This window comes from Dendrobium catenatum, unplaced genomic scaffold (assembly GCF_001605985.2).
Source record: "Dendrobium catenatum unplaced genomic scaffold, ASM160598v2 fragScaff_scaffold_1507, whole genome shotgun sequence".
NCBI lineage: Eukaryota > Viridiplantae > Streptophyta > Magnoliopsida > Asparagales > Orchidaceae > Dendrobium > Dendrobium catenatum.
Window position 1 is genome coordinate 114,021 of NW_021319969.1, and position 24,170 is coordinate 138,190.

At 34.4% G+C, this 24,170-nt stretch overlaps 3 protein-coding genes across 6 annotated transcripts in view; 2 read left to right on the forward strand and 1 right to left on the reverse strand.

The window, feature by feature from the left end:
- The first annotated feature begins 4,691 nt into the window (after window positions 1–4,691).
- LOC110112093 (O-fucosyltransferase 13) lies at window positions 4,692–15,111 on the forward strand. Of its 2 annotated transcripts, none has more exons than XM_020844185.2 (5): window positions 4,692–4,979; window positions 5,129–5,199; window positions 5,279–5,367; window positions 5,452–5,673; window positions 14,098–15,111. In XM_020844185.2, exons 1-5 carry the CDS (start codon window positions 4,742–4,744, stop codon window positions 14,828–14,830), a joined length of 1,353 nt encoding a protein of 450 aa, XP_020699844.1. In that variant the 5' UTR covers window positions 4,692–4,741; the 3' UTR covers window positions 14,831–15,111. The 2 variants fall into 2 exon arrangements, with proteins under 2 accessions (XP_020699844.1, XP_020699845.1); XM_020844186.2 differs by having other exon boundaries at window positions 4,838–4,979; window positions 5,095–5,199.
- LOC110112094 (O-fucosyltransferase 13-like) lies at window positions 11,819–13,646 on the reverse strand. 2 transcript variants are annotated; one of them, XR_003702901.1, is made up of 4 exons: window positions 13,361–13,646; window positions 13,141–13,245; window positions 12,972–13,071; window positions 11,819–12,888 (listed from the first exon to the last, which is right to left on the reverse strand). XR_003702901.1 is itself a non-coding variant. In XM_020844188.2 (4 exons), exons 1-4 carry the CDS (start codon window positions 13,596–13,598, stop codon window positions 12,621–12,623), a joined length of 666 nt encoding a protein of 221 aa, XP_020699847.1. In that variant the 5' UTR covers window positions 13,599–13,646; the 3' UTR covers window positions 11,819–12,620. The 2 variants fall into 2 exon arrangements, 1 of the variants encoding a protein (XP_020699847.1); XM_020844188.2 differs by having other exon boundaries at window positions 12,972–13,060; window positions 13,141–13,211.
- A 787-nt stretch (window positions 15,112–15,898) lies between the features above and the next one.
- The window catches only part of LOC110112095, a 29,707-nt gene continuing 21,435 nt past the window's right edge, over window positions 15,899–24,170 (forward strand). For both annotated transcript variants that reach the window (XM_020844189.2, XM_028700390.1), the window contains exons 1-3: window positions 15,899–16,273; window positions 19,239–19,602; window positions 20,388–20,458. In XM_020844189.2, coding sequence (XP_020699848.1) covers window positions 15,953–16,273; window positions 19,239–19,602; window positions 20,388–20,458 — 756 coding nt within the window. In that variant the 5' untranslated portion in view covers window positions 15,899–15,952. The remainder of the gene's footprint in view (window positions 16,274–19,238; window positions 19,603–20,387; window positions 20,459–24,170) is intronic.

Here is a 24,170-nt window from a genome sequence, read left to right on the forward strand (position 1 = left end):
ATTTATGATATTTTTTTACTCATGCTAGATATGAATTAGCAATAATTAATTATGACTTAATTTAGATAATGCTTAAGTGCTAGTATAGCTAAAATATTAATTAAATCATATTTATACAATCTTATTTCATTTGATATTATCAAAAAAATTTCTACTTTGTTTTCTATAATTATAAAATATTTTTTTTGATATAGCTAACAAATAAAATAAAATTTAAACAAGACTAAATATAAAGTAGTGAAAACAAATGAAATTCAACCACTTATGTTAGTTGTGCTGCAGAGATGTTATTTAATGTGAATAATACATTTAATTATGAGCAGTTGGGATTAAAGCAGTTATGACCCTAACAGTTAAAATCATGAATGTATTCAATTAAAGTAGCTCAAAATCGATTTGACCGTTGGGTTTTGGTAACCACACACAGTGCCATCCTGACTGCAGAGAAACCTAACTCTGTTATCTGTCTGGCTGGCTGCTTTTATATCTAAGCATGACATTGGAGTTTGGTGGGTTATTGCTTGTTATGGTGAGCAAAATGAACTAATTTCTCTTTGTTTTTTATGTCTCAGTTAGAATTGTTGATCTCATTCATCTAACAAATGTTAGGTCAAGTTGATTTGATTTGATTGGGTTGGTATCGTGGGAGAAATTATTATGGGCGGTTACCGGATCGTTCGGAGGGGAATTAGGATGTGCCACATCACTCGGTATATAGCAGCGTGCATATTAAAAAAATAACACGGCGCATCCTGATTCGTCTTTGAAAGACGTTCAATGACCGCACAGAATAATTTCGCTCATGGAGCCTTCATCACTATTATTTATTATTTTTTACTTCAATTTCTGTAAGTACTAAATCTTTTTGCTACTAACTCCTCTTTCATCTTATTGAAAGCATTAAGACAGAGGTTCCAAGCTAGAACTGGCTCTCTTGAATTGCTCAATGCTATTGGAAGACTCAATGGTGGAGCATTCAATAAGGATTTAGACTTTGAAACTATGATTAATTATATAGACTTACTTAATCTTCTTATAAAATTTTGTAAGAGATAAAAAAAGATCTTAATTTATATGCAATTTCGTTTTATTAAAATAGACTTCTATGAGTGATCTAACATAAATTAATTTATTCTTATACTATTTTGTGTAACTGTACCATCTTTTTTTTTTTTTCCCTTAAAAAGGTTCTTTTTTTTTACCTTCCAAAATAATTCATTGATTTCTTTAGCTTCAAATGGAGGATTATTAGGTGTGGAGACCGGACACCTAAAACAGTTCGGTTTTGTGTCTGTGAACAATAAAAGCACAGTGATGAACAATAACTACGTTTTTACTGTTCACAGTCACAAAACCATACGGTTCTCTGTGTCTGGACTTCGCACGTAATAATCTCTTGAGCAAATGAGGAGGATTTTAAAGCTTTTGTAAAAATTCAATAGCTTAAACTTATCAATTATGATTCATTGTCATCTCTAATTATAAGATGAATTTCAAACTTGTTACCAAATAAATTTTTTTAGCATATTTGTTGTAGCATCCATAACAAGTAATCAACCACCACCTAGAGGTATTAGAGTTGCTTATTTGCTTACAAGAACGGAATGATGAAATTCTTCTCCCATATCATGAAAGGCAATAATGTTTGCATGAGCCATTTATTAAACTTGTCCGTTCTTCTGATGTTTAATACAACTGATTCACCAATCTTAAGAGCATTGCATGGAATACTAATCCTATGTGCTTTCCTTAAGAGGATTGTATGCATATTAGCTACGATACGAAGGATTGGGATCGTTTCTTGTAATTCATGCATACGAGTTGCTTTGAGAATTAAGTGCCAAGGATCGTATAATCATTCTCAATTTTCATGATATTTTACGAGAAATATGAGATATTCGATTGCATATGAGGTATGAGAAACTAAAAAATCTTGATTTGTACATGTTAGATTCTAAGGTAGCTAATTAGGGTTTATGGACTTAAAGGAGTAGACCTCTCAAAGGTTGATTTTTTTGAATCACCTACATAAAATAAGATCTCTCATTTGATTTGAGTTTCTAAGTTTAACAAATGCATAATGCTTAAAAAAATTATGAGAATGATTGACAACATATAGGATTTTGACTAACAACATTATCATTTTCAAACATCAAAATTTTGTATTAGATGTGATAAATTTATTTTGACTAACATATAAAATTATGATAAAAACTAGTGAATTTTATCATTGTTATACACACTTTTGTCTTTCATATTGCCCAATTCATTACATGCATACCACTTTATTTTATGGTATTTACATATTTAATATCTAAATTTTTAATATTACATTCATATCAATCATATAAAATTTAAATATCAAATATATTATTCATATATTTCATTCTTGTCATCCATACCATCATATAAATTTTAATATTTTATTTCATATACTCATATTTGTTAATATTAAAAATTTAGATGTTATATATATAAATAATATGAAATAAATGGTATGCATGTGAATACCCCTTCATTTTAATATCTAGTTTTTTTTTTCTTTTCTTTTTTTCTTCTTTGTTAGCTTCTTCTCTTTTAGGGGGTGTTTGGTATAGGATTGGATTCAATTTTAGTAGGATTTACTAAATCCTGTAAATCCGGATTTAGTAAATCCTATGCTCTTAAATCCTGAATTGTGTTTGGTATGACAATTTTTAAATCCTGTTAAATCCAGAAAGATGTTTGGATTTAAAACAGTTGGAGATTTAAAATTGAATAACAAAATATTTTGAAATAAAAATTATTTAAAAAATAATATTACTACTAATTATTTAATTAATAAATTAGCATTACTATTCTTATTAGTTAATATAAATTTTTATTATTAATTATCTCATTACATCACTTAGAGAAATTCTACGGCTCATTAATTATTTAATATTATTATAGTAAATAATATTTAATAAGTTAAGATAATTATATTAATTTATAATTGCTAAATAATCATTACTAACTATTTATTAAGTAAATAGATAACTTAAATTATACCACAATTCTAATATTAATAGTAATATTAAGGGATACCCATACATACACCTGAAACTAACCTTAAAATACCCTTAATTCAAAACCCCCCTAAAGTTTCATATTTACTAATATTACCACTATCCTATTCTAAACATTAGATATAGCACTCCGTCGGTTCCTTCCGTCCAAAACCCCTCTCCCCAAACCCACTCAATTTCCCACGTGAAAGCCTCGGCGAAAACTTCGCGGCCTCTCTCACGAGCAGGTACGAATCCCGTCTCTCCTTTCACGCTCTTCTTTCATCATAGTCACCATCGGCCTAAGATAAATCCCGACATGAAAAAGGGTCCTTAGTGAAGCATGAAAAACTTATTTTCCAAATGCCGAGCACAGAGTGGCATGAGATACTGTGGAAAAATATAAAAAAATACTTCATTGTGAGGATGGCAACAAGCGGGTCCAAAATTTGGTTTGGCAGCTCAAAAGTTACAAGCTACATGAACTTGCATAAAGAAAAATGGAGGAGAAGATCCTTAAAATTAGTCGCAAGTTAACTCTTTACTTGAAAATGTATTGTCATGCAAGTGGTCTAACCGACATTCTCTTATGCACTATTAAAAACCACTACAATACGAAAAATAGGTCGAACCTTAACGCATGCGGTCGAAGGATGCCCGAGAAGTGTGACAGATTGAGAGAAGACAATAAAACAACAACAAATACATTCATATGGTGAAAAAATTTAGAATCATCCTTCGATCTTCGAACAACAAACACATTCACGAAATATAAAATACCACTTAAACCTTGCCGGATTTCTCTGCGAAACGTGACGAGAAAAGCGAGGCCAAGGGAAATGCGCCTCGTGTGAAAACCTTCAAACGCGACCCAAGCCCAAATGCAAGGGTGGAGTCGAGAACGAGGGGAAGACAAGGGTAAACGCGGAGAAGGGAAGGGGTTCACGACTGAATAGAGAGAAGCGAGATAGGGCTTTTACACGGAACCCAAACGGCGTGATTAACGTATTTTATGTGGTATATTAGTAAATATGAATTTTAGGTGTGAATAGGTATTTAATAGTTCAGGGTATGCATGTAAAAATCCTATTTTAAATGAAATATTAATGAAGTTAACCAGGCTAGGGTTTTTGTTTAATCTTCTACTCACCATCCTGTTCGGCTTCGTTGCTTTCCACAGGAAGTGTTGAAATTGCACGAGTCGCTTCTTGGGCTCCTTTGTTGCTTCGAAGGAGTTGTTGAGATTGCGCGAGTCCTTCTTCGGCTCCTTCGTTGCTGTTCGACTTGCGAGTCGCTTCTTCGGCTCATTCGTTGCTGTTCGACTTGCGAGTCGTTGCTGTTCGACTTCGCTCCTTCGACGACGTTCCCTTCCTATCGGATCGGACGTTACAACATTTTGATCTGAAGCAACGACGGGAGCTCCCTCTCGCTCGCTGTGAAGATAACTTTCTCCCTTTCGCGCGCTTCTTCGGCCAAATCCCGTAAATCCGACTTCTAGCGGGATTTGGATTTACCGGGATTTAGCGGATTTACGCCGTAAATCCGCAAATCCGGGATTTACGGATTTGCCGGATTTACGGCGCCATTTTTTGCGTTTGGCTGGATTTACCGTAAATCCTACTAAAAACTCGAAATAAATCCGATACCAAACACCCCCTTATATTTCTTTTGGCATTTCGGTTTAGAGGTTCGGCGGTGGTTCGAGTGCCCTGTGAATGGCGTCGAACTCATGGCACCATCACATAAGGCCTCTCTCCGGCACGCTCTTCCTCGCGTTCCCTCTTCTCCTTATCGCTTTTTTCTTCGCCGCCCGCTCCTCCCCCTTTTCCGCACTTTCACTTTCCCGCAACCCCTTGTCATTACCAACCTCGCGCCGGGGATCGGTCATCTGGAGCGCCAACCGACTCTTTGAATGGCGGCCATGTGGCTGGTGGACTGCCAAAGCCATCACCGGTACGCGCGATTAGGATTAGGGTTGGCTTCATTTTGATCTTGATGTAGATCTATTGTTATTTCTTTTAGTGTTGTATTGTTACTCCTGAATCAGTCTCAACTGGCTTCATTGCAGAAGTTTCCATTCCTTTTTTGTTGAAATGCTGCAGCTCTTCCTGCTAGAAGCAACGGTTACGTGAGAATTGACTGCTATGGCGGCCTTAATCAGATGAGACGCGATGTGAGTGAGTAGGGTTTTAGTTTCATCTTCTTCTTTTATCTTTAATTTTGTAAGGATTTAATGTTTAGGGCAATTTCAGTTGTGTGATGGCGTTGGGATTGCTCGCCTGCTGAACGCCACTTTGGTTCTGCCCAAGTTTGAGGTCGCAGCTTATTGGAATGAATCAAGGTACTTGTGTTAAAAATAAGTTTTTTTTTTTCAATTCTCTTCTGTGAATAAAAGTGCTAATTGTTTTTTTTTTTTTTGGTTCAGTGGCTTTGGGGATATTTTTGATGTAGACTACTTCATCCAGCAAACCATGGGATTTGTGGAAGTTGTGAAGGAGTTGCCCAATGATCTTGCATCAAAGGAACCGTTCAAAGTGGACTGCAGCAAACGGAAAGGGAATTTCGACTATGTTGAAGCAGTTCTTCCTGCACTCAAGAAACATCACTATATATCTATTACACCAGCAATGAGCCAAAGAAGAGATAGGTACCTTTTTTTTTCTTAAAATGTTCACAAAACATCCTATTTGATGCTTTTAATTATTGCAAGCATAATCTATGATGACATCCTTTAGCTTATTCTGGAATTACATATTACAAGGAGGTTGAGGCAAACGTCATAGGTCTTTAATCTAATGCATCTTAATATTTACTTATTTAATCTGATGAAAATTGTAGAAATTACTTGGTTAGTTGTAAGTTAAGTACTATAACAAAAACACTACTGGACACTCAGCCTTGATAAGCATTGTAACTGAGAAATGTAACCAAATTAAGGATTTTATTTCATTTTTTCAGTTATTTGAACGTTGAATATGGTAAATTGATATAAGATTTTCGTGTGCTCCCATCCTTTCATTTCTATTTTAATCATGTTTTTCCCCTCTAATAGAAAATGATTATCCTAGGCTTTAGTCTGTGATGATCATTGTTGAGATTATATCTTGGCATGCACCTTCGTGTAAGGTTTTAGGTGCTCGAATGATGTTATTATTATTTTAATTATTTCTTAAAACATTCGTGACCACATTATGAGATGGAGGGCTACAAATTGAATGATTGAGAAGAAAGTATGGGCGATGAACAAGATAAAATAGATAGAAACAAAAGGTTAGATTAAGCTTATGTTATGGAAGCCACCAAGTTAAGTTTTTGCCTGCTTATTTATACTTGAAAAATAATTTTTGAGTCTTATGGATGCGTTTCTTAGAGAATCTATTTGGCATAGTTTTGTCCTTTTGGTACTTTGAACAAATCTTGAAAAATGTGCTTTTTAAATATTCTATTGTAGGATTTTTTTTTGTAATAATTATCATGTTATATTTGCTGAAAGTATTTCTCCTAATTAAAATAAATGAAAATTTTTAGCACTTCACTTTACTCAGATTTATGCCTAAATTGGTGCTAATTCCTTAGACATTAGCTGTTGTCTTAAGAGTGCTTAGTAACATCTATAACATTACATTGGAATACACATCTCTTAAAACATTTGGATCCCTAGATGTTGTTTATGAGTGTTGGGTCATATTGCAGTCATAACTAGGTTGAATGCTTAACACGAGATGTAAGATGAATACAACAACAACGACAACAATATCAAGTCTTTATCCCAATACGTGAAGTCGGCTCAAATGAACGTGTATTAAAATTATGAAGTGAACTTTCAAATGAATTTTTGATAAAATGTCAAGGTAAAAATTTTCAAGGATTTGATAATAAAGAATATATTATAATCCTTAGGTCATGCACAAGTAGTGTAGAGGATGCACAAATTAGTGGGGCAAAGAAATGTCAAAGCAATGAGAATTGAGGGTGTTGCCTAAAGTTGAATATATTCTTCAAATAAGCCACACACATTTTTTTTGTATTAGAATAAAGATAATGAGGACCAATAAATATTGCCAGAGGTTAGTAAAAATTAATGGATGAAGGATTAAAATATGTATTCTAAAGAATTTTCCTGAATGGTAAATACAGATTTTTTAGTCTTTTTCTATAAACAAGATGGTCCGCCATGTTCACGAGGGTCTTTATGCAAATGATAGATGCAATGTTATCTAAATATATCTTAGGCTTGTGGTATGATTATGTGCCAACTAGTACAATGACCATAAGCAAGTGCTCATAGCCTATCATATGATACCAAATCCAAAACATGCCAGTATATAATTTGATCTATTCTTTCGACGTATAAAATGGACAACTGTTCATTTTATATATTTTTGTAGACATGGCAGAGGTGTCAATAAATTTAAAAGAGTTTTGCCCATTTTTGTGTTTTGTAGAAGATTTACCTTATGAGCCCACTCGAGTGTCCAAAACTTCATAGAGCATCACAAAAAATCTATATGAAAATCAATAAATCTCTAGTTATTCCTACAAAAGCAATAAAAACGATTGTACGCTGGGTTGAAGGAAGAAAAACAGTAAACATCACATAACTCCAAGACTTTTCAGCACATTGTATTGCAAAAGCCAATGCACAAAACAATTATTACATGAAATACGGGTTATTTCATTAACCCGCTATTAAAATTTTTATTACATGTCTTTCAAATGTCCCTAAGTGTCTTATACATCAATATTGGCAATTCAATATAGATCCTAAGGAAAAATGTACAAGAAAGTAAAATAAGGAAGTATGAGCCTATTGGTTTGACAAATGTATGAGTGCCACACAAGTAGAACCGAGGGAATCAGGTCAGTTTATTAGCTCAAACAATGCATGAGGTGCAGCATTGAACCAAGGGCTGTTAGATTCCATCTTGACAATGTTTGAGATGTTAAGCTCAAGTCGCCCAACATGCGAGCATGTTTTAGGTTTTATTTTAAGGTTATCAGTTTTTACTGGAGAGCCAACGGGAGTGCAACTTTCAATTGCAAAAAGTTCATTCCCCAATGATTTAAGCAGCTCAACAGTTGGGTATCGTCATCGAAACAGTGCAATATCAGTCGGTTAGGGTTTTTATTACTCCAAAATATAGGCAATAAACCCTCCTAATGGTGTCTAAAGATACCTGTAGATAAGCTTATGGGCTTGCCAAGGGGTGGAAGTTTCTACTTACTGTTGTAGGGTGCGAGTCGAAGGAGATTCATTAGGTGGAGGCCTCATCTGTGGATTGATCTTGCACTAATCATATCTATCAACTTAGAGATGAGGAGTTGGTAGAAAATACTTGGAGGCATGTAAAATTTTTTTCTTCTAGTTTTACTCTTGTGTGTGCAAGTTTTATGTCTAGTTCTTTCCAATGCAGTACAAGAGCGACTATCTAATTATATGTGAAGGCATTTCCTTGTACCGACATGAGTTCTAGTTTTTTTTTTTTGTAATTTCTTTTATTTTTTTTATCTAATTTTTTCAGCATAACTTATCATTGGCTTGATAATATTGCTGATTTTATTCAAATTTGACACAATTAGAGTTTTATTTGTGGTAATTGTATTACAATCAAATTTTTATCTTGCATGATTTGAATTTTTTGCTTAATTATTTATTTATTTGGTCATTACACTATTGCTTGGGTTCACATCACTATTGTTTTTGGCTTATTTGGTGATTTGTGATATAGATCCCAAGTTCCCCTACGTTATTTACCTACATAGCATTATTTTAGTTGCATTAAGAAACTCTAACCCTTAATTGGCTTGTGTCAAGTTACTAATTAGAGATTATCATTATATCAACATTTTAACTTAATATAAGACTTATTGATTTGGTCAATTAAAAATTAATAAATGATACAATTTAAGCAGGGTAGGGTAATTTATAATTATAGCCAACAACAACCGTGTAATTATCATGATGCTCAAAACTACATTTATATATTTGATGGGAGGCATGATCATAGAAAATTTTGGTAGGGACTTGAGATCCTTGAGCACATAGATTAAGTATTCAATCAATGGATCGATCCTTTTATGACCCTTGAATGTAACCCTTATGCATCTTCTTCCTCTTCTAGCAGTCAACTCTTGTCGGAGTTTTTTTTCATTTTTTGTTAATAGATTTGATTTATTTCTATTATAAGACCTTTGAAAAAGTTTATACATACTTCAACACTTTGTATATAAGTAGGCAATAAAATTCGAAGTAGTTTTTTCTACTTTTTTTACATGATATCAAGGCGATGTTAGAGTTTTCTTCTTCTAATAATTCTATTTTCTTCCTATCAGAATTCTTCCCTTTTTTATTTTGGTTTGTCTGGCTTTCCTCTAAGGAGTCAACCATCATGAATAGTGAAAGTCAAACTAAAGGAAAACTCTAAGGGCCATGTGCTTCATATCGCTTGAATATGAGAAATTATTCGAAATGGTTCCAAATTATAAACACCTTTCCAGAAGGAAAGGGAAAAATCCTTCATATTGTAGATCATCCTAGGAGCTAAAAGATGCAAAGTTTATACTTTGGAAGGAAATAGATTCCATGATCATGACATAGTTGTGGAATATTATGGTGCCTAAAATTAGTAGGCCATATATATTTTTCTCTTCTGCAAAAGAAGTTTGGGATGCTGTCAAACATATGTACTAAAAAGTGAATGATGTTGCTATTATCTATGTGATCAAAAGTAAGATTTCAACAACAAAGCAATATAATATTTTTGTTATTGAGTACTTTAATGTAATTAAGGTTTATTGACTTGAGTTGAATTATTACCAAGTTCTTAAGAAGATATGCTACGATGATAAATTAATTGTCAAGAAATTTTAGAGAAAAAGAAAGCGTGTTTGATTTCCTTACAGGACTCGATAATAACTTCAACCAAGTTTGTGTTCAAATATTAAGCAGAGAAAACCTACCATCACTCTGTCATACGAGCCTAAGAATGAAGAGGGGCCATATTACTCGACACCTAAATCTTCAAAACATCTGCCCTTACAACCATCAAACTCCAAGGTAAGGGATTTACTACTATGGATTCTTTCCCTAAAGAATTACAAAAGCATTTTTCTAAAGGTAATCTATAGTGTAGTTAGTGCATGAAGAAATGCACATCATTAAAAAATATTGGAAATTCCACGGAACGCTCTCAGGATATGGTTGAAATAAAAAATATCACAAAAAAATAGGCTTATCTTGAAGATGAGAACGACTTGTTTTATCCCTTTATTTCCACCCTCAATACAAAAGCCGTTTGGGAACAACATTATAGGCTAGGGTATCTCTTTTACAAAAACCTACAATGTATATTTCATTCTTTTTTTTAATATTAACCTAAAAATTTTTTATTAAGAAATTGCTAAATATCTTTGAGTTACTTTTCCTTGAAAGTGATTATAGATTCTCTACTTATTTTATGACTGTTCATTTTGACATTTGTGGGCTTTTCAAAACCTTAAGTACTTTTGGAGCTAAAGTATTTGTTACCTTCATTGATGATTACACTCTGATGACATGGATATATTTTGTCAAATAGAAATATAAGGTCAACATTATTCTCCCTATTTTTACTACCATTATACCAAACTAATTTCATGTTAAAATCAAAGTATTTCAGACAAATAGTGCCGATAATATGGAGGGGAAAAATACAACATTTTATTTCAAAATTTAGCAATGAATCTAAATTTAAAGTCATTGCCTGAAGATTTTGTGAGCTTTTGTAGATCAAAACCAGTTTGGAAGATGTAAAAATCAAATAGGAAAGGCTAATGAAGACATGTTGTTACAATAAATCCACTTTCATCATTGCTCATGATCCAACACAACATGATTGTACCAAACATGTGGAGGTGGATAGACATTTCATAAAAGAAAAACTAGAAAGTGCGTTGATTTGCACTTCATATGTGTTAACATGAAATCAACTTGTTGACATTCTCACATAAGAACTTTGCAACCTCATATTTAAAAAAAAACTATTGCAATCTTGAAATGATGGATTTATATCACTTAGTTTTCGGGGGAGTGTTCAATGATTGTAGAATCAACAAGTCAATTAATATTGGTAGGGAGCCTTGAGCACATAGATTAAAGGTTATAGCTATTTAATCAATCCTCTTATGACCCTTAGGGGCTGTTTGGTAGCACCCAGGATTTGATTTAAGTAGGATTTCGTAAATCCTCTAAATCCGGATTTTGACAATCCTGAGGGGCCTCCTGAAAACTGTTTGGTAACATTCATGATAAGTCCTATTAAATCCCGTACGATTGTTTGACTATAGAGCGGATTTAACGAGCGGACTCTTCCTCTGGAACCAATAGATTTGGTAAATACGACAAAAAATAGGATTTCAGAAATCCGGGATTTAGCACGAAAAGATAGAATTTTCCGTCTACAACGGCTTTCATTTGCCGTGATATTTGGTTTTGCATTTTAGGTCGTTTGGCTGGATTTAGCTCAAATCCAGCCAAAATCCTACTACCAAACTGCCCCTTAGATTGTAATATGTGTACCTCTTTTTCCTCTTCTAGCCTCTAGCCTTTCTTAGGGATTTTTTTTTTTAAATAGTTTTGATTTATTTTTATTGAAAGAATTTTAGAGAATTCTATATATACTTCCACACTTTGCACAAAATTAGATAATAAAATTTAAAATAGTTTTTTTTCCTAATTTTCTACTTTCCTACAGTTTCTATTTAAGAGCACAAGTAAATTTCAGCCATTAGGTGGCAGAGCATAATACATATTAATTTTTTTTCCTTTTAATATGCACTGTTTTATCTTTTTTTTGTGTAAAGGTAAATGCTTTAGAAATACTTGTATTTATTATGAATTACAAAAATTATATTGTGTCTAAAAGAAATTGGTTAAAAATTAAGTCTTTGCTCATCCTTATAAAATTCCATAAATTTTGGCCTGTGTTTCTCACTTGACTTGCAATATTAGACTTTTTATCTATCACTTTTCTCTCTTATGCGTAATAAATAATTTGCTATTGAAAATTAAAGCAAGGAAGATTTTTTTATCAACTTATTTCCTTTTATCACATACACTTGCTCCTGTTACTAAGGGTAATGCTAAGAAACTCTTATATAAATAATTATCTAGTTCGATCATTTATGGATGGATATGGAACTGGATAAGATATGGAAATGGGAATGTTGCTTTTCTAGAAAATCTAAAGGTTAAGTTAGAAGTACTTACTGTGATACCACCAATAGCATTAATAAACTATTGGGGTCATGATGCAAAATATGTTACTTTATTTGACGGAGGCTCCAACTGAATTTGTGGACAATAGGATCCTTAATTTGGTTACATTTCTCAGTTACAATGCTTATCAAGGCTGAGTGTCCAGTAGTGTTTTTGTTATAGTACTTAACTTACAACTCACCAAGTAATTTCTACAATTTTCATCAGATTAAATAAGTAAATATTTAGATGTATTAGATTAAAGACCTATAACGTTTGCATCACCCTCCTTGTAATATGTAATTCCAGAATAAGCTAAAGGATGCCATCATAGATTATGCTTGCAATTGTTAAAAGCATCAAAAAGGATGTTTTGTGTACATTTTAAGAAGAAAAAAAAGGTACCTATCTCTTCTTTGGCTCATTGCTGGTGTAATCGATATATAGTGATGTTTCTTGAGTGTAGGAAGAACTGCTTCAACATAGTCGAAATTCCCTTTCCGTTTGCTGCAGTCCACTTTGAACGGTTCCTTTGATGCAAGATCATTGGGCAACTCCTTCACAACTTCCACAAATCCCTTGGTTTGCTGGATGAAGTAGTCTACATCAAAAATGTCCTCAAAGCCACTGAACAAAAAAAAAATACTATTAACACTTTCATTCACAGAAGAGAATTGAGAAAAAAAAAAGCTTATTTTTAACACAAGTACCTTGATTCATTCCAATAAGCTGCGACCTCAAACTTGGGCAGAACCAAAGTCGCGTTCAGCAGGCGAGCAATCCCAACGCCATCACACAACTGAAATTGCCCTAAACATTAAAATCCTTCCAAAATTAAAGCCAAAAGAAGAAAATGAAACTAAAACCCTACTCACTCACATCGCGTCTCATCTGATTAAGGCCGCCATAGCAGTCAATTCTCACGTAACCGTTGCTTCTAGCAGGAAGAGCTGCATCATTTCAACAAAAAAGGAATGGAAACTTCTGCAATGAAGCCAGTTGAAACTGATTCAGGAGTAACAATACAACACTAATAGAAATAACAATAGATCTACATAAAGATCAAAATGAAGCCAACCCTAATCCTAATCGCGCGTACCGGTGATGGCTTTGTCAGTCCACCAGCCACATGGCCGCCATTCAAAGAGTCGGTTGGCGCTCCAGATGACCGATCCCCGGCGCGAGGCGGGTAAAGACGAGGGATTGCGGGAAAGTGAAAGTGTGGAAAAGGGGGAGGAGCGGGCGGCGAAGAACAAAGCGATAAGAAGAAGAGGGAACGCTAGGAGAAGCGTGCCGGAGAGAGGCCTTATGTGATGGTGCCATGAGTTTGACGCCATTCACAGTACTCTCGAACCAGCGCCGAAGATCTAAACCGAAAGTGCCAAAAGAAAGGTTTAATGCTTGGTAGCAAGTTTACGGACTATAGAATAGAGTGCTTGTAGTCTTTTGTCGCCAACTTTCATGCCCTGTAATGGGAAGATGAGAAATACTAGACAAGCATTTTATTTAAATTTTATTCCACAGAAAAGCCTTATTTATCAAAACATGGAAGGGAGACAGTTCATGGGACTTTTCTCTACATTTTTTCTTCAGTGACACTCTTGTATACAAGCTGATCGTTCTGAACTAATTTTATATTTCCAAAGTTTTAAATACTTGTCATTATAAAGACACTCTGAACTGATATATTTCTGAATCCTGATTACATTTTTAAACATTTGACCGTTATAAAATATCCCAATTAACTGAGATTTTAACCCTACTTAAGATTGCAGTTAAATCTTTCTGTCATCCCTTACAATCATTAGTCTCATTGATTGTTGTATGACATGGCAGGTATCCTCTCTATGCCAAGGCTGCGTTATGCCAATCTTGCTACAGGGCACTTCGCCTTAACAAGGCTTTGGAAGCTAAAGCCAAGGAGCTTTTCAACGCGATTCCAAAACCCTTTCTCTCTCTCCATCTCAGATTCGAGCCAGACATGGTCGCTTACAGCCAATGTGAATACTCAGGCTTATCTCCCTCCTCTCTAGCAGCCATAGATTCTGCTCGTGGCGATCGAAAACCATGGACCGGCGACGCAGCCATTGCATGGAGAAACCGTGGAAAATGCCCTCTCACGCCGGCCGAAACCGCCTTCATTCTTCAGTCTCTTTCCATTCCCACAAACACAAACATTTATCTAGCAGCTGGTGATGGCCTAATGGAGATTGAAGGCCTCACTGGTTCTTATACTAAGGTCTTTTCCAAATCATCTTTTCTAGACAGTGAAGACTTTGTGAACATGCATGGGAACACCAAAGCAGCTCTGGATTACTATATTTCGATAAACAGTGATGGATATATAGCTACCTATTTTGGAAATATGGATAAAATGGTTTCAGCAATGAGAGTATTGAATGGAATGCACAAAACTCTGTTTCTAAGCAGAAGAGCTTTTGCCAATTACAGTGAGAAGGGGCTGCAGGGAGAGAAGCTTGCAGACGCTTTGTGGAGAGAACATTTTGATGACTTTGTAACTGGGAGAGGCTTTGCTTTGCCTGAATGCTTTTGTGAATTTAAGCTGTAGCTCTCTCTCTCTCTCTAAATTATTCTGTGCGCAAACCGGACGCAAAATGCTGTCAGAAGATCAATAAGAATGCGGCAGCAGTACTGAGCCTGATACCAAGCACAATGTGACGTAGAGCATCCTGGTTGGCCTCCGAACGGAATTCAATGTCCGCACAGAATAATTTTTGCTCTCTATCTCTCTCTTCATGAATTCTGATGATATATTGGTACTGGATTTGATGTTCCTTTTGCAGGAACAAACGCTTAATTTTGATTAATGTTAAATGTGGCTGAGAGATAATATGAATATTCATATAAAATTTATGATGTGATAATAACACTAAAGTGTTATATTAATAAATAGAAAAGTTTAAGTGTTATATATGTAAATTAAAAATAAAAATTGTGGTATGAATGTAAATCTCTGATTTAGGTTTCATTTGGGGTTATTTTTTATTGCTTTTTAAAATATCTTTCTAGTATAAAAATGTTAATTTTTTAACTTAAAAAATTGCTTTAAAAAATAAAAAAAATGTGCCCCAAATGAAATATTAATTTTTACTAAATTGATGCACTTTGTCTATTTATTTTTTAATTTGTCTTATTCCTTATTGTTAATAAAATGAAATTAGATATTTTTGAATACCTTAATAGCCGACATAATTGGTTCAATAAACATTAAACACCTTTCTTATTACTCTGATTGGATTAATATTAGACCTTGCATGAGATAATTAATTATTTAATGATCAAAGAGAGTAGATTGTGATTAACTTTTTCTTATTACTGTTAATTAAGGATTAAATTAATTATTTAAAATGCTTATAAATTCATTAGGAATAAACAAAGTGATTATTAAAGTTTATTAGTGTCAAAACAATTGGTTCCATTGAAAAAGTTTAATTAACTATCCACTTAAGATTATTAAGAAATTAATTAAATTTTAATTTAGTACAATAATATTTCATAATTGCTTAATTATAATTATTTAAATTTGTTAATTAGATTATGACATAAATAGAATTTAATTAAGGAAATTAATTATTCGAAGTAATAATAATAATTGAAATTGTCGAATACTATTGCTACAGGGCAGCTATAAAAACCGGTGATAAGCGCTTGGGGTCGACCACCCGAAGCCATGGCAGCTCTCCACTCTTCCGCCCTCATCGCTTCGGTATCCCCTCGGTCGCCGGCGAGAGTATCGCAGGTCTTTCAACGGGGCTTGTATGGAGGTTCTGTATCGGCGGCGGTAGAGGTACAAGTTTCTTCCTCGATTGGCCGCTCGCGGAATTTATCTAACAGCTCTGCCTCCACGCCGTGGTCCCCTCTTCCTCCTCGATACGGCTCCAGATCGGTGTGTTGTGAGGCGGCGGGAGAAGGATCATCGGAAAGCTTCGATGGAACTGTATACAAGGGCATCTATGGTCCGTGGACAGTCGAGCCTTCGGACGTCAGAGAGGTTGTTGCTTCGTTTTCACACTTCCTGATTAACTTTTATTACTTTTTTTAAGGTTTCATGATTGATTTTGCTGATAAATATTCCAATTTTTGCTATTCTATAGCTAAATGTACCAGTGGCCGTGTTATACCGTTATTAGTGATTTAGTTCCAAATAAATATTTATTTGATTTTCTTGCTGATACTTTTGAGAAATAAGTATTTTGATGATAGGTAAAGTCTCATTTTATTGATATTTAAATCTTTTAAAAATGGGGCGTTATATAAACGTCAGGTTATGATAGCACTGAATCAAACACGTTATTTGAATGTAAAATTACATTAAATATGTTGATATCTTTAATCGTAATTGCTACTTGATAAATTTGGCGTCTCAATAAAATTAGTATCTTAATTAAAACTAGCATCTAAGAACTAAGCAGCCTCTTGAAATATATAAATGATTTTTGTCGGCTGCAGCATATATGTGCTTCTCATCAGTGGCGGAGAATTTTTTTAGCATGGGCACAAACCCTACTCCCCCTCTTAAATCCACTCTTGCTTCTCATACCTTTTTTCTCCTCTTTGCTGCTGTTGCTACATATATTACGATATAGGTGATAAACTCCTCTACAGGCCATGTTTTATCGCTTAGATTGGATGGTCATAAACTCATAGTTTAATTATGCAATCATACTATAATTGTTACAGTAGACCAATGTTTAAAATTGCGTATTCGGGTATTGAGGCGTTTTTCATTCGTGAGGCGAGACGTAAGCCTCAAGGCATTTTGAGGCGTAAGCCTCAAAATCAAAAGATTGCGTAAACATAAAATGATAAATATTTTATATACTAATGAGTGAATAATATAAAACATAAAAAAGCATAAGATATGAAGTGAAATCAAAATATCTCAATAATAAGACAACATGAAATATAGTTCAACTCAAAATTCTATCTTTCCCAAATCCCATTATTTTTTTCATTAACATATAACTCTAATTTCCAAAAATAAATAACAATGACATATCACATAAGAAACTCATAAGTCATCAGCACTGTCATCACTAAGGGGTTCTTCATTTGAATCATCATTATGATGAACTGCTCTCTCCCATTCCTCCTCTCCTATAGAGTCCAATGTCGGGCTACTTCAAGATTTATATAAGTTTTAATATATATAGCATGAGGCGTAAGCCTCATGCCAGTGAGGCGAGGCGGGTCTCAACCAAGTTGAGGCGCAAGCCTCATAAAAAAAAACTCGAGGCGTAAGCATCGAGCCGTTTTTTAGTGGAATTGCGCAAATGCAGACCTCAAGGCGAGCCTCATATTGCGCAATTTTAAACCATGCAGTGGATATCCCACTAATGCCACAGGTGTGAGATATCTACCTAGATTTTCTGATATACATCTCAATTTCTGCTAAGAAAATGGAGCCATACTTAAGTAAGGTTCAGAATTGATATACATAAAAAAAAAAACTAGTTGATTAAACATGAATCTCAATCCTATATTTAAATGAGAAACTTTCTTAGTCAAATTCAAGATCTTTTAAAGTTCCAAACCTCAATTTTAGCGAACTTATAGTTGAATCGAACATCTTGATGACATGAACCCATTGACAATTTCTTTTAAAGTGATCTAATCTGACTCCAAATGAGCCCAAATAAAGCACTTTTAGTGTTGCTAAAAATTTTGTGATATTAATTGAATGACCAAATGATCTTCAAATCACATGTGCTTACAATCAAATTTGATAGGGTTGTGCTTGTGGATGCGTTTGTAAAATATACCCCAATAAGTAGAAAGTAATATGAAGTCCTCTTCTTTCTCAAAGATAGCTTGTTTAGCAGGGATTTTCATGGGCATTTTTTTTCCTTTTTTTTCATTGGAGGTATGCTAGTCAAGTTATTAATAAGAGTACACGTTTTAGATATCTTGGATCTATTGTTCAAAGTTATGGTGAAATAGATAGGAATATTATTAGTAGAATTCTAGTTGATGCTTGATGGTTGAAGTGGTAGAATGCATCGGGCTTGTTGTGTGATAGAAAAGTTGTCCCCCTCAAAGTTAAGAGAAATTTTATAAGATGTTGGTAAGAACTGCAATGCTTTATGGCGCAGAATGTTGGCCATTGAAAGATAAGCATAATATTAAGTTAAGTGTTGCAGAGATGAGGACGCTCAGGTGGATGAGTGGCTTTACTCTTAGTGACAGGATACGAATGAGCTTATACGTGAAATGTTGGAGTAGCTCCAGTGGAAGATAAGATTAGAGAGAGTTACCTTAGATGGTTTGGTCACATGGCGGCCTTTTGATGCCCTGGTTAGGAAAGTAGATGTATTATATTTGACTTATATTAAGAAAAGTATAGGTAGACCTTAAAAGACTTGGTTAGAAAATATTAGTTGACCTTTCCTTACTAGATATAAATGACAATTTGACTCTTAATATGACACAATGGAGAAAAAGATTCATGTAGTTGACCCCACGTAGTGGATTAAAGGATTGCTATAGTTATTGTTGTTGGAGGTATGCTGGTACCGTCGAGAAGAAGTTCATTTTTATGGGTTGAATAAAAGTCTGTTTTTTCCAAACTAACTTAACAAATTCATTTCTCACCAAAATCTTATTGGACTATGTAGCTTGTTTTTTTTTTGCTTAACATGGAAGTAAACCTGCATGTAATTGTTTTTTCACGTTCAACTTCTGTAGTATTGCACATAACATTTATCCAGTTTGCTTCTTGGTTTGTAGAATGTCATCTGTTTGCCCCATTTATATGGATTGGATTATGCCTATTAACTTATTTATGAAAATTTTCTTTCTGGGTGATGAAAAAAATATAATAATTTTTGTGTTTTGTAGGATTAGGATCCAACCTACTCATAACATGTGCAGAAAGATTGACAAACGTTTTCTATAGAATGGTACTATTGGCATCTTTGGTTAACAATGTATCTTAATTTATTTATATCCTGTTTCAGGTGATCTTGTACAGGTCAGGGTTAGTAACAGCTGCGTCATCATTTGTGCTTGCTGCTTCTACTGCTTTTCTTCCAGAGAATGCTACCTTTAGGGAATTTCTCAAGCAAAATATCGACTTCATATATGTTGCCGGAGCTGGTGGATTAGGTTTATCATTACTCTTGATTCATATATATGTCACACCAATCAAACGCTTTCTTCAGGCGTTGTGGGTTATTGGCGTTTTTGGATCTGCGGCTACATATGTCTATCTGGCTAATCCATTAAATGAGGGCTTGGTACAATATGTCATAGAAAACCCATCCGCTATATGGTTTGTTGGACCCCTCTTTGCAGCTCTAACTGGTCTTGTTTTCAAAGAGGGTAAAGTTTGTTTTCTTTAAATACTACTGACAAACTGTTTCAGATTTGTTTTTATTTTAGTGTTACACATCATCCATAACACTGTCGTTGCCAGGTCCTAAGTCTTGGATAAGAAAAGTTGAGGGTTGCGTTAGGTGGTCGACAACCAGTGTAAAATTTGTCAGATAATCATGACATTGTTACTCACCAATCACCATCCATGTTTTTTGTTTTTGTTTTTTTTTTTTCTATAAACATACTATTTTTGCTTAGTTGTTTCTCACACATCTGAAATAAAAAGTACGCAATTACAGTTTTCTTAATTGAACCGAAGCACAATTGTTCTAATTTGTTTTTAAGTAAACGCAATGGCTAGGAAACTCACTCACGAAAAACATAAAAATTATACAGGAAGTATCTCTTTGAGTTTGTGTAGATTTAGAGGCATTCTACTTCTACCCTTAAGTTGTAAACAACCAGCACAATAGCAAAACCCATGCCAAACAAATCACTTGAATGTGCTGCTTAAGTAACCGTTAAAGGCGTTCATAAAAATCAAAGAAAGGAATCACTAGCACATACAGTCATGAGTGCGTAAGAAAGCATTTATGAAACCTAGTGCACTAACTTTAATAAAAGCAGATATTAATTGATAATTGTACTCTATTATTCTTGAAATCTATATGCAGTTCCTTATCCATCTTAATATTGAAAAGTAGATATTAATTGAGAATTGAAACCCATTAGGCTTGAATTCTATACTAAATTTCTCATCTGAGCGTTGATTGCTGATGTAATGCGTGCAGGTCTTTGCTATGGTAAGCTAGAAGCTGGTGTGCTGACATTCATCATCCCTGTTTTGCTTCTTGGTCATCTGGTACATACATTTATATTTCATTAGTTATCAGATTTGATTTATTTAAACATTAATTTTGCTTGATAGCTTGTAGGCTAAATTAAAATTCGAATTCATTTCATTGGTTTTGATGTAAGTTTTTTTATTGTCTGTCAACCGAATAGGCTAATCCAACTCTCACTCTTCTCAGCGGGGTACAATTGGCAATGGAACTTATCAAATAACCAAATTGCCAATAAAAATGCTTAAATAATTTTGTTAAATAAGTCTTGATGGCTTAATACCTTAAGCAATACTTAATAGAAAAAACTAGAAAATAAAGATCTATAAAGGCAATCCCAAACAATTGAGATGGGCAAGTGATGAAGATGAGTTTGTTGCCAGCATATAAAACATCAAGCTAAGTATACCTTGCAAATTATTCTTTTGTTTATGTATGCTTGCAAGTGTGATAGTAATTATCATATACATTTAGTAGTTATTAGAAATCCATAATATTAATTTTCATAATCCTCATTATAGATAATGTTCTCCTTTATTATACTTCCCTAATTGGTCTATTCTTTAATTTTCATATAGGAATATTCGTTCTAGCATTATGAATTTTCAAATAAAGGCGTATTTTTTTATATTTTCTATCATGGTATCAGATTCAACCCTCCTAAGTTATCTTTTATCTTTTGCTCGATAAGGTCTTGTGACAATTCTGTGAGAATCCTACTTTTCTTATTTTCTTACCCGAGCCTCACAACCTCGTGGCATGTTGTTCGCTCATCATTCTTCAAGGAAGATACTCACCTTACTTCCCAACTCAAAACCAGAAAGGTCAAAGCACTTGAAGATCTAAAGGAAATGTTATCATCATCCTCATCATCCAACATCCTCTATGTTGGGAATCCCTTTGCTAGACGACAATGAGCATGCTGATATGGTTTTATTGAAGTTCTTGTGAGCACGAGACTTGGCGTGTTCAAAGATAAGGAGATGTACATTAGTTTATTCGGTGTTTAGCAAAAGCTCAAGCACTTCCTCTTATGACGGGTCTAGGTCATGAAGCATGGTGTGGGCCTTCTCTAACTTAAGCTTGGCAGCATTGATTCCATTTTTAAAGTTGTTGATCTCAAAGAATTGCCTAAGCATGGGCTCCATGTCACTTTCAACCAGATCCTCTCTTTATTTTAGGACAACTACCCTGAAATGGCCTACTGTAAGGTGCTCGTAAATGTTCAATGGTAGTATTATGTACTCCATGGTCAGCCATTTTCTTATTGAGAGGATCAAGGGCATGTTCATCATCAATATAGAAGGAAATGTAGCTAAGACCCGGTACAAGTTCATTAGGCCAGAGTTCACTACTCTTATTCCTGCTAGCACTACTATAGCCTCATATCCCTGATCTCGTAGCTTTTGTTTGCAAGTTCCGACTTCATGCACATTGAGCATGCTTTGCCCAATGGCACTTTTACATTCCATGATTCACACATGCTTGGAACTGTCACATCTCCAATCTACTATGATGACCCATATCATCTGTTTTTAGCATCTTATTCAATCTGCACAATGTCTTAGCATCTCTTTTATAGTTCTTGAGTCAACGCTCATTCACCAAAACACTTTTCTCGATATTCTTAAGAGACGACCCTCTAACCCTTGTCTCTGTATTCCACGATGATTTCATCTCTCGTGGTGATCTCGTCTCCCATCACCCATGATGGACCCATTTCCCATGAAGATCTCATCTTCCATAAAGAAGATCCCGTGAGGATCCTATGAAGATCCCATGTGGATCTTGTGAAGGTCTCATGAGGATACTTATGAAAATCCTGTGAGAATCCTTGTGAAGATCTCACATGTATCCTGTGAAGATTCCACGAGGACCCATATGAAGATCTAGTGAGGATCTCATGAAGATCTTGTGACAAAGGATCTTATGAAAATCCCTTGAGAATAGTCTTCCGTGATGATTTCGTTACCTATGGTTTCGATAATTGTTGGCCCAATGCCAATCTCTCAGGTTTTTTGGGTTTCCATAAATCATCTTGTTCTAGGCATTAATCGGCTCAAATTGGCAATTTCAAAATACTATTAATAGCTCTCTGCTTGAATCTCTCAATTATTATTGTATTGTACAAATTCTTGATGCTCTTTGTTGTGGCATCATAAGTTTGTGGGTGGATGTTAGAGTAACTATAAGTAAAATTCTTAGGATTATTATATTATCATATTAAATTATTACATATGCTTAATATTTATTAGAAATTCAGAGGATTGATTATTGTAATAATGTATCCTCATTTTGGAAGATATTTTTCTTTATTATACTTTCTTTATTGCTCTATTCTTACCTTCATGCAGGCATATTTGTATTAGCATTAGGATCATTCAAATAAAGAGGTAGCTTGTTATATTTTCTATCAACAAGAATCTGAAAGAAGTTATAAAATGACTGACATCTAGCCTTACTAATTCTACATTATTTGTGAACTTCAGCATCAAGTTAAAAAAAGGGCTATGATTATATATGAAGCCCAATAATTTCAAGGCTTTTTACTTCATATAGCATTTGACCAATAAGACAACTCCGAAATTCTTAGATTGCACATAGTTTACATAAATTAAATGTTTAAATAAAATATTATAATAATATAAACATGCCAAGTGATCATTAATAACCTTTTTTGTAATGTTTTATTGTGCAATCTTCTTAATTTATGCATCAAGAAGTCCAACAAGCTTCATCATAGTCTTTGAATGATGAATTGCGTCAACCAACTCCTTGAGCACGATATACTGTGGTAAATCAATAAGAAATTTCATATTGATGCACAACATATTGTTGACCTCTGAACAAAAATCAAAAGAACAAAAAGGAGCCTTGCCCGATGGATCCACGACTCCTGCATAAATCCTGCTCAAATCCAGCAACACCTCTGTTCATTCGGCGTTATCCCAGGATTTCTGCTCGAATCCCTCGTACACTGCTCGAGACGACACTCTGCGTGTCGTTAAATAGAGAATGAAGGTTGCCTCTCTTCTCCTACTCCCCTCTTCCACGTGAAGGCTGCTTCTGCTCTCGTCTCCAAACCACAGCCTCTCCCGCTCTCTGCTTCTCCTCCCGAGAGCCACGACTCTCCAATCCCAAGCTCTCCGAAGCTTTCTCGCTCTCCCTACAACGTCGCTCCTTCGACGACTGTTTCTTCCAGTCGGATCGGAAGCTACGATCTTTCCGATCGGAAGCTTTAAATTTACATTATTACTAATAAATTAAATAATTATTATTAAATATTACCACTATACAATAATTATAATCAATAAATTTATTATAATGAATCATTGATTATTATAATTAATTATTAATTAATAATTTAAATTATCATAATTAGATATTACATTATTATATATTAAATAATTATTAAAACATAATTAAAAATTATAATAAATAACATAATAATATAAAAATAAATAATCAACTAATCATAAATAATCTCTCACCCTCCTCTTCTCTCATGATCGCGCAAAGACTGGCCAAAGGAGCGCGAAGGGGAGAATAGCGAGCTCCCCGTGCTGGTTTCCGATCCCACAGAAGGTAATGCCGTCGGGAGCAAAGTTCGGACAGCAAGGAGGAGGTGGGGGCTTCTCGTGGTAGAAGGATTTGGCCGAGAGGGTTAGGGGGAGACGTACCGAAGAAGCTCGTGAAGGGAGAAGAGTTTATTCACAACCAGCGAGCTCACTT